This window comes from Sinocyclocheilus grahami, unplaced genomic scaffold (genome assembly GCF_001515645.1).
Source record: "Sinocyclocheilus grahami isolate Dianchi unplaced genomic scaffold, SAMN03320097.WGS_v1.1 scaffold85.1, whole genome shotgun sequence".
In the NCBI taxonomy this organism is placed as follows: Eukaryota; Metazoa; Chordata; class Actinopteri; order Cypriniformes; family Cyprinidae; genus Sinocyclocheilus; species Sinocyclocheilus grahami.
The window spans coordinates 2788672-2798454 of record NW_015505264.1 but is presented as its reverse complement, the minus strand read 5'-3'; the positions used below and the strand labels follow the sequence as shown (position 1 = coordinate 2798454).

Sequence of the window (9783 nt, the reverse complement as noted above, 5' to 3'; positions counted from 1 at the left end):
CCACAGTCTGTGACTGACTGTGTGTGTGTGTTTACCCCTTCCGAGCTCTCAAATGTGGCCGGGCTCCTCCAACCAACCACAATTCTGACATTTAACTCCGGAAACACAAATGTAACCAGCTCTGCGTTACATCCTAAAGTGAGACTGAACGGCGAGGCGTTAGATCAGCTGTCGGACAGCGGTAAGTTAGCGCATAAACCGGGTCGATTTCATGACATTCGCAGCAAAGAGGAACAAAAAATCCTCTCCCAACTGCTTGGTTTTGTCTAGAAGCGAGGGAGGGATATCAACATGGCGTCCATGTAGCTCACCAACCAACAAGAATGTCTAGGCACCGATGAAGGTTTTTCCCTCCATTTGCAATTTGATTGGGTTATTAATCGCGATTCTTTACGGTGTGATTACATTTAGCGCGTGTCAAAAACAGCTCGCGCGTTTACGATGTCCTCGTGTTTATAGTTTTGCGACTCTTAGACACCCGTTTGTTGTTTCTTTCAGGCACTGTGACCGAAATGCGGGACCTGCGCTGGGTTTTATTGATCACTGAGAAGACAGACAGCTGTCAAAGTCATCGTGGCTTTTGAAATGGCGTTATTTTGATGGCTTCGTTAATATAATCGGCTTTTAAATGCTTTTACGCGGTGCATTCCAGCACTCGGGTTGTGGATCACATGAGCTGTTGTGGGTTCTATAGCCATCTGCGGGGGTTTAAAAATCACTGGCAACATTTTGTACACTGTAACAGTGTGAACAAAAGTTACGATGGTCACTAAAACTTGTAACGTTGCTGTAGTAACATTCGATCAGGAAGCGATCGGTTCCCATCCTTTCTGCGCATGTATTGCGCAATAAAGCGAACAGGTCTCGCTGGTGACTATAAAAACCGCACTCTGTGAATTATTATGCTAACTAAAAAAGTTGATACGTAAATAAATTAATAGTGTTTAAATGATGTAAATGCACATGTGGTGAATAGTCTAGATATATGTCAAGGCTTCCACAAAAGCTGCTTTATTCTACATGGGGTGGGTCGCCACTGCATGGGCGCTGCCATGTTAACGTCACGTGAGCAGCCATGCAACTGACCAAGTTGCCAGTAATTCTAATAATGTTTTACGGCGTATGGCTTTCAGCCAAGGTGCTTTAAAAGGGTAATAACAGACAGGTTTGTTGTAAACCAACAGTATTTAGTATTCAAACTTAATGCATCCAGGCCAATAGGAGTCAGTATGACTCCTAAACAAAAAAGTGCACTATTAAATTTGCTGTAAAATGCAAATGACTTAAAATAGTTTCCTTATTATCCCCTCATGAATAATACTATAGTGTTACATAATTCTATATCATTTTACTTGTGTTCTTTCCACATATTGAGTTATGTGTATTGAAATGAAAACATTTATCAACTAAGGCTTTATTTACGTCATGTAAAAATAGGTGGTTTAGATTAATGACTTTTACCTTGAAAACTATTATTTATGTAATTTAATTAATGAGTGTATCTTGTTCATTTTCTTGGGAACTCATTAGAATGCACTTTTATTGATAAATTGCAGCCTACAAAAGGAGTTTCAGCTCTTCATCCTTTGTATAAAAAAGCTATAACTTACACAGTATGCACAACAGCAATAAATGTGACAGTCATTTTTATCTGTTTTTCATGCCACATAGAGACCTAAAATACTGCAGACAGTCTGCAGACTGAATACTGCTGAGGGTTTTTATTATAGAGCTGGATTTGCTTTCTGCGTGTCATTTTGACTCTGCAATTCTGTAATGATAGTGAGAGGAACTTGACGTCTTCAGTGTCTTTTGACATCAACACAACAATTCTGAAGAGTTTTATAAGAGAGCTTAATGTTTAACCTGGTTAGTGTTTTTATATGAAAGAATTTCCGCCCTAGGTTTACATGTGGTTATAGTTGCAGGAGCTCTTTATAAAGAGAACAGAGAGTTTAGAGTCCATTTAAATAGACTTAATGAAGTTACGTTATACTTTGGTGCCTTTTTCCATGAAGAACTATTGTTTGTCCACAATGACAAAGATACACAAGAAGAGCACAAGCACTCTTTAGAGAAATGGTGTGTAATTTGATGCTGTCTCTGACAAAACTAACAAATATTTGCATTTTGCTGTTTTATTTGCAAGCAGCTATGCTCTTCAGACTGTGCTTTGCTTATTGTGGGAAGCATGCGTTTTTGTTCAAGGGCTTGTTCTGGTTTAATTATTCTAGGTTGGAACTGGCCACAATGTCGAGGGTGGTGAAAAAGAGGCAAGCGGACCCCAAAGTGGTTCAGTATGTCTGGTCGGCCATCGAAGTCATCCGCAATCAGAAACAAATCGCAAACATGGACAGAATCTCAAAGTAATTGCTTTAATTCTCCCTTTACTAATATTATCAATGTATGCATTTAAATCCATGTCTAAGAGAAGACCTTGCGTGGTTTGGTGCAGATATTTAAGTCGTGTGTATGGGATGCACCCTAAAGACACGGCCAGGCAGCTAGTGTTGGCCGTCAAAGACGGTCTGGTGGTGGAGACGCTCACAGTGGGCTGCAAAGGCTCCAAGGCCGGGATCGAACAGGAGGGATACTGGCTTCCAGGAGACGAGATGGTGAGACATACACCAGAGCATGTCTATTTTAAACATAACATACTTTTATCTACATGCTTCCCAGATAAAAATGCTAAAGGTAAACATGGCTTGGTTTTACTACACATTAATCAAATAAAATAAAGGGCTCAAAATGTAGATATGCTGCTGGCTCCAACACAGCCATGCACTTCTTAAGACCATCAGTAAGACATTTGATTGGTTCCTCAGCTTACATGGAACAAAAAAAAAATTAGTTGATAAAGTTCATGACTTTGGCGCTCAACAGTGAGATTTCAGCTGTAAACTTCCTCCGTATGCACTTGTGATGGTAGATGCTGATGTTTCTGTGACTTCACCAGCACATAGAGACATTCCTCTGCTGTGTGAGAGAGCATGTTTGAAGGAAACACTTTGTTTTTGGGTTATGGCTTATAGCCGGGAATATACACATCTGTCCCAGGTTTCATCAGCTATATGTGTGGCCCTCATTCAAAAAAAAGAAAATCACAAATATTTGCTTATTTGTATAAAAGACATTTTACATACACTCCTATTCAAAAGTGTGGAGTCAGTTTACAAGAAATACATTTTAATAAATTTAATCAAGTGAAGACTTTTACATTGTTACATTTTCTTATTTCAAAGACATACTGTTCTTTTGAACTTTCTATTCATTCAAGTATCCTGAAAAAAAATCTCCACAAAAATATCAAGCAGCAAAACTGTTTTCAACATTGATGATCATAAGAAATGAGCAGCAATTCAGCATATTAGAATGATTTCTGAAGGATCATGTGACACTGAAGACTGGCGTAATGGCTGCCATCACAGGAATTAATTACATTTTAAAATATATTCAAGTAAAAAAAAAAGTTATTTTAAATTGTAATAATATTTCACAATATTACTGTATTTTTGATCACATAAATGCAGCCTTGGTGAGCATAAGAGACTTCTTTCAAAAACATAAAAAAAATCTCACTGACCCCAAAGTTTTGAGCACTAGTGAATGTAAAAGCATATTTATGAATATGAGTACTAGATGAATGTTTATGTTGTTGTGTGCTGCATTCTGGTATTTCTCACACCAAACACCCACCCGCGAGTCCCTAACACGGAGCGCCTGTGGTTAGTTTCAGCCAACCCCAGCTCTTAGATTAGGATTTTAAACAATGTTTTTTGGATCACTTGCAATCGCAGGAGCAGATGTCAGAGGGAAGCAAGGTATGTTCACGTCCAGTTGCTGTAATTTCTTTAATTAACAACATAATCTACCCTTCAGTTAATAGTATGTGTAACCTGTGCACGGGGCAGCAGCTGAATTGAAGGAGCTTCTGTGTAGCCTCAGACTTAAAATTTTCCATGAAATTGAAATGAATAATGCACATTCTATTTAACTGTCAATCAAAATATGATGATCATACACACTATTTATACTGGTATCTGCGGCTATGCTGGCATCAAAAAGCTTCATTTTACTTCAGTGCTGTGCTGTGTGAGGTTTTGTGCACCTTGTTTTGTCACTGAATGCTCATTATTGGTGATTTCTCTCTTCTTTAGCCCTCTCTGCCTTCTGAAGCTCTTTTCCAAGATGTGCGTATGCTTCACACACATTAATCTTACATGTTTTCAAATCAAGATTTAATTTTTTGCGAGATTTGTATGTCAATGTCAAGACCAGTTCAATTATGTCAGAACCAGTTAGACCTGTATTTGCCAAGTTAACAAACTGTTTACTAGGGCTAAGACCAGTGTCAGCAGTTAACTTTTAATATTTGCACATTCAGAGCTGATTTCTGCATTTTTATATTTATAAGGGCATGTTCTGTATATGCATAAAGGTATTTAATTTATTAACAGAAATTCTTGATCTGAATCATTAGGAATCTATATTTGTGAATTATTAAGAAAAATATAGGATATTAAAAGTGAATTGTCACTATATTAGCAGTTTTGCTTCAAACCACTGGTAACTTCTTACACTGGTTTAGACCCATTTTAAAGGTAAGAATAAAAACTATTTGCAGACAGTAGCATCATTTTCTGAAGTAAAACTTTGGTTAAAGAATGCAGATTTTGTACTGTATCCAGAAAAGTGAATATGGTGGGATGTCTCTGGTGTGTGCGGTAGATTGATGATATTTTTATTTTTTTAACATTTTTATTAACATACGGTGAATGTGATCGTGGCATGTGAGAATGTGATTGCTCACCATTTCTTTCAAAGAACATTTAGTCATGTTTAAGGTTTGATTTAAATGGCCATTTGATTATAATATATGGTGGTATTTTCTTTGCTTTCATAGTATCTGAAAGTGTTAAACAGACTTTACCCAGGTTTTAACTACTTTCAGTGTAAAGCATGTATTGTTAATAAGCATTTCATTTGAATTATAAAAACATCCGAGTCATAAAAAATGGTCATGTAAATTGAACCAAAATTCAAAAATGTAACATTCTTATGTTCCTCTCATAATATCAAACATATTATACACCTATGATCTTTTGATTAACGTTTGTTTCATTATTATAACTAATGAGTGGGTTTTATATTTTTGCTTTCTTGGTGCTTTGGAAAAACTGCTAATTATAGAAGAGCAGCCCTCATACTCTGTTTTCTCTTCAAATGTTGATTAAAATAATTCAAATTTAAACACACACACACACATATATAATATTTTTATATATTGGATGGAATATATTGAAAAATATAATAAAACCAAATTGACATTTTGCATGTTGGTGGTGCTTTTACTTGTGCTATATATTAGTAGTCTCTCGGGGCACTGGTCACAAATTATAAAAACATTTCAGAGTAAGAGGGCTGATCTTAAATCCATTTCGTCAAGATCTTGTTTGCAGGTCATGAAAAGATTAATCGTTCTTCGATCGGTGGTCTTGTTCCCAGGAGCTTGGTGGTGGCCCAGGTGGGCGGGGATGTGCATTACTATACTGTGTGTGTTTCAGGACTGGGAAGCAGAAAGTCATGACTGGTACTGTTTTGAGTGTCACCTTCCTGGAGATGTGCTGGAGTGTGACGGCTGTTTCCGTGTCTACCACCTCCGCTGTGTGTCTGAAGACCACCGGCCACGCGACACAACCTCCCACTGGCAGTGCGGCATCTGCAGGGTGTGTATAGAGAGACAATTAGAAAACCCAGCTCAGTTTGGATTGAAAATTCTGACTGAATTAGACATTCAGAGCCACTTTAGCTGAAACACTTTACATTAATTTGTCATTATGTTGTTTGGCAACAGCTTATAGTTTAGGATATTTTTTATTTATTAATTTTATTAAATTTTATTTAAATTTATTATTTTATTTTTATTAAACGTCTCGTTCTAACACGCCCCCACATGTCTACGTCACGATGTGGGAAGATTTGCATAACGCCGCCCAAATGTTCACGCAAAGAAAAACCCCTTTAAGACAACTAAAGATTCAGCTTTGCCATCACACAAATAAATTATATTTTAAAATAATATATATATATAATAAATATATTAAAATAAAAAAAATATTTTAAATTGTAATAATATTTCACATTGTTACTGTTTTTACTATATTTTAGATCAAATGAATACAGCCTTGGTCATAGGCAGAGTTTATACAGCTTATACTGCTGTTTCAGCTATTGAAATGGTTCAGTTTTGTTATATAGTGGCAAAGTGATTATATTTCGTTTAGTTTTTGTTTTTTAAAGTAACGACCAAGCGGCCAGCGGCAGACAGTGAGCCTATGTTTGATCAATTTAGCCTTCTCAAATCATCACGACTTGCCTAAAATAAAATCTATAGATATAAAACAGTTCAAGCATATAACAATGTTTAAACATTAAACCTAGATAAATGTGCGCTGTATCCAATAGTTTGCGCGGAGAGTGGAAGCTGAAGCGCGCATTGCACGACATGGAGGCGCCAGCGCGATCACTTGCATTTTTTCACGACCAAGCGGCCAGCGGCAGACAGTGAGCCTATGTTTGATCAATTTAGCCTTCTCAAATCATCACGACTTGCCTAAAATAAAATCTATAGATATAAAACAGTTCAAGCATATAACCATGTTTAAACGTTAAACTTAGATAAATGTGCGCCATATCCAATAGTCAAGATTGGGAGGGTTACTTTTAAAATGTATTCCATTACAGTTACAAATTACTTCATTAAAAAAGTATTCATTAACGTAATCCAAGTACCACAATATAAAAGTAATGTAATCTGATTACTTTTGGATTACTTCAAGTTACATATGTGAATAAGTCAGAAAAGCAACTATGCCTAACTATGACTTTAAAATTAAAACTGACAAAAACTATTTGAAACCATTAAAAATCTTGTTTCACTATCTAGATATTACAGCCCCATCTAGATATTACAGTCCTTATATTTATATAAAAGGCTATGCAGACATCTAGTGGCTATACAGTTTAGTATTACAGTTTTATTATTATTTTTCTTTAACATGTACAAGTAAAAATAAATATAGTGTATACACAACATTAAAAAATGTACATCATATACATATTAGTCTATTTTAAAATAAGCCTACATGTCGAAATGCTATGATCTTTATTTCATTGACTGATCCGGGGTGTGGGGACTCATGTTAATTTCTACATTTTCAGGCTCATTTTCCGCTAGAACACTTAAACACAACTGCACTCATGCACACCATGGAATTTTTAATCACCAACAAACACTACATTTTAGCTAACATGATGTTTTCCATGCTAGTCAGACTCGTACCTGCAAATGTTCAAATTGGTTGAGTAGCCTTTGATAAAGCAAGAGTCTTCATGCATAGCTTACGCTGTACAACTATGTTATTTCCTTTATCCTCTTTGAAAACAAAATAACTGTGAAATTTCCAGACATTAAAACTTTTTCCGCAGCAGGAATCATCGTAATTAATTTGCTGTAGCAGTCTCTGTCATCCCACGTTTGAGGAGAATAATTGTAAATGGGGGGTGATGGTTAAACCCCCAAATGCATTTTAAGAATTTGTTACATATGATGTGGTTATTGAGTCATTTTTTTCTTGTGGTGATGTTTACTAACAGGGCAGTAAAAGGAAGAATTTGAACAAACAGGAAATGACAACATGCCTAAAGTTCATTCTTGGACGCATGAAGGAAAGGGTGGGTTTCACACTTTAACTTCTCACTATTTCCACACTAAATGATGTAGAAATCGTCTTTCCCCCACATGCATTTTCTGTTGAAATGTGAAGCAGATTTCTTCCATCTGATCGTCTTTCAGGCTGTGGACCTGCAAAAGAAAGGCAAGGAGTCAAAGCAACCCATGTACAGAAGACTGATCCACACGCTTCTGGATGTGGATAACATACAAGAGGTACACCGACCAAACACTAGTAGAAACAATTCAAAGATCATGTCCCATCAGCCTCAGCATGTTCTCATGTATCTTCTGTTCCCCTACAGAACATCTCCGAGGGGAAGTACAAGAGCTTTGAGGAGTTCAGGGCTGACGCTCAGCTTATTGTTCACAACACAGCCATTCTGCACGGAGGTGAGACGTATGAACCACCATCATGAGTGTGATTTATCAAACAGCTTGTGTGCACTTCACTCAAGTGTCAGCTTGACCAACTCCACATTCTCTGTCAACAGTCAACAGCGATCAGACCGAAATTGCAAGACTTCTCTATAACGACACATGCCACGAGGTCAGACCGAGCAAACAGTTGGAATTTTAAGCTTGTTTAAGGCACTTGACGAACATAGCTAAGCTTTGCCGTTTTGATTTTTGACGACATTTTTATGTTAATGGATGTAAAAGATTTTGTGCACTTTCTGAACAATGAATTGCGCAATTATTTATTTGTTCCAGCTGAACGAGTTAATGCTGTGCAGACACTGCTTCTATCTCTCAAACTCACGACCTGACAACTGGTTCTGTTACCCATGTGTAAGCACAGACACACACACTCTCATTCCTGCAGATTTACATGTGATTTGTGAATGTACTTAAGGATGTTTGTCTGCGATCAGAGTCCGACTCACGAGCTGGTGTGGGCCCGGATGAAGGGCTTTGGTTATTGGCCTGCAAAGGTGATGCAGAGGGAGAACAATCAGGTGGATGTTCGGTTCTTTGGTCACCAGCACCAAAGGTGAGCCTCAGGTTACATTAGGAACATGAACAATATTGGATTTAAAAGGACAAACATAAGACTTAAGAAGCTTCATCCTAAATTAAACAAGATTATTGACTCAGAACTACAGCTGGGTGATGTATCAAATATTCACAACATATTTCCAATGATCTTGCTATAAAATGATTCAACATTGTTAATATTGATGATTTTAATGTCTCATTAAAATGTTTTAATAGCACACTGGCAAATGAAACATTTCAAACTGCCATTTCATTGAAGTATTTGTTTCATCACTCAGAAATGTTCACAGAATTGTCTATATGGTGGGTTTCACATGTTTTGTGGTCCAGGGTCACGTGTGTATATATACATATATATATATATATATATATATATATATATATACATATATACATACATTGGTGTGAAAAATTGTTGGCCCTCTTCCTGTTTTTTAAATTTTTTTGCATATTTGTCACACTTAAAAGATTCAGATCATCAAACAACTTTTAATATTACACAAAGATAATGCAAGTAAATACAAAATGATTATTTATTTTATTAAGGGAAAAAAGCTGTCCAAACCTGCCTGGCCCTACGTGAAAAAGTAATTGGCCCCTAAATCTAATAACTGGTTGTGCCACGCTTTGCAGCAACAACTGCAATCAAGTGTTTGTGATAACTGGCAATGAGTCTTTCATATCGCTGTGGAGGAACTTTGGCCCACTCTTCTTTGCAGAATTGTTTTAATTCAGCCACATTGGAGGGTTTTCAAGCATGAATGGACTGTTTAAGCATCTCAATCGGATTTAAGTCTGGACTTTGACTTGGCCACTCCAAAACCTTAATTTAGTTTTTCTTGAGCCATTCAGAGGTGGACTTGCTGGTGTGTTTTGGATCATTGTCCTGCTGCATAAACCAAGTGCGCTTGAGCTTGAGGTCACAAACTGACGGCCGGACATTCTCCTTCAGGATTTTCGGATAGAGTGCAGAATTCATGGTTCCATCAATTATGGCAAGTTGTCCAGGTCCTGAAGCTGCAAAGCAGCCCCAGATCATCACACTACCACCA

At 37.0% G+C, this 9783-nt stretch overlaps 1 protein-coding gene across 4 annotated transcripts in view; it reads left to right on the top strand.

Annotated features, from left to right (window-relative positions):
- The window catches only part of LOC107586761 (zinc finger MYND domain-containing protein 11-like), a 22134-nt gene continuing 12351 nt past the window's right edge, over nucleotides 1-9783 (top strand). Inside the window, exons 1-12 of one of the 4 annotated variants that reach the window (XM_016274279.1) lie at nucleotides 1-181; nucleotides 2235-2366; nucleotides 2456-2615; nucleotides 3798-3821; nucleotides 4158-4190; nucleotides 5565-5726; nucleotides 7657-7734; nucleotides 7856-7948; nucleotides 8038-8125; nucleotides 8227-8282; nucleotides 8447-8524; nucleotides 8608-8726. In XM_016274279.1, coding sequence (XP_016129765.1) covers nucleotides 2251-2366; nucleotides 2456-2615; nucleotides 3798-3821; nucleotides 4158-4190; nucleotides 5565-5726; nucleotides 7657-7734; nucleotides 7856-7948; nucleotides 8038-8125; nucleotides 8227-8282; nucleotides 8447-8524; nucleotides 8608-8726 — 1007 coding nt within the window. In that variant the 5' untranslated portion in view covers nucleotides 1-181; nucleotides 2235-2250. The remainder of the gene's footprint in view (nucleotides 182-2234; nucleotides 2367-2455; nucleotides 2616-3797; nucleotides 3822-4157; nucleotides 4191-5564; nucleotides 5727-7656; nucleotides 7735-7855; nucleotides 7949-8037; nucleotides 8126-8226; nucleotides 8283-8446; nucleotides 8525-8607; nucleotides 8727-9783) is intronic. The other 3 variants (XM_016274280.1, XM_016274281.1, XM_016274282.1) reach the window with 3 other exon arrangements.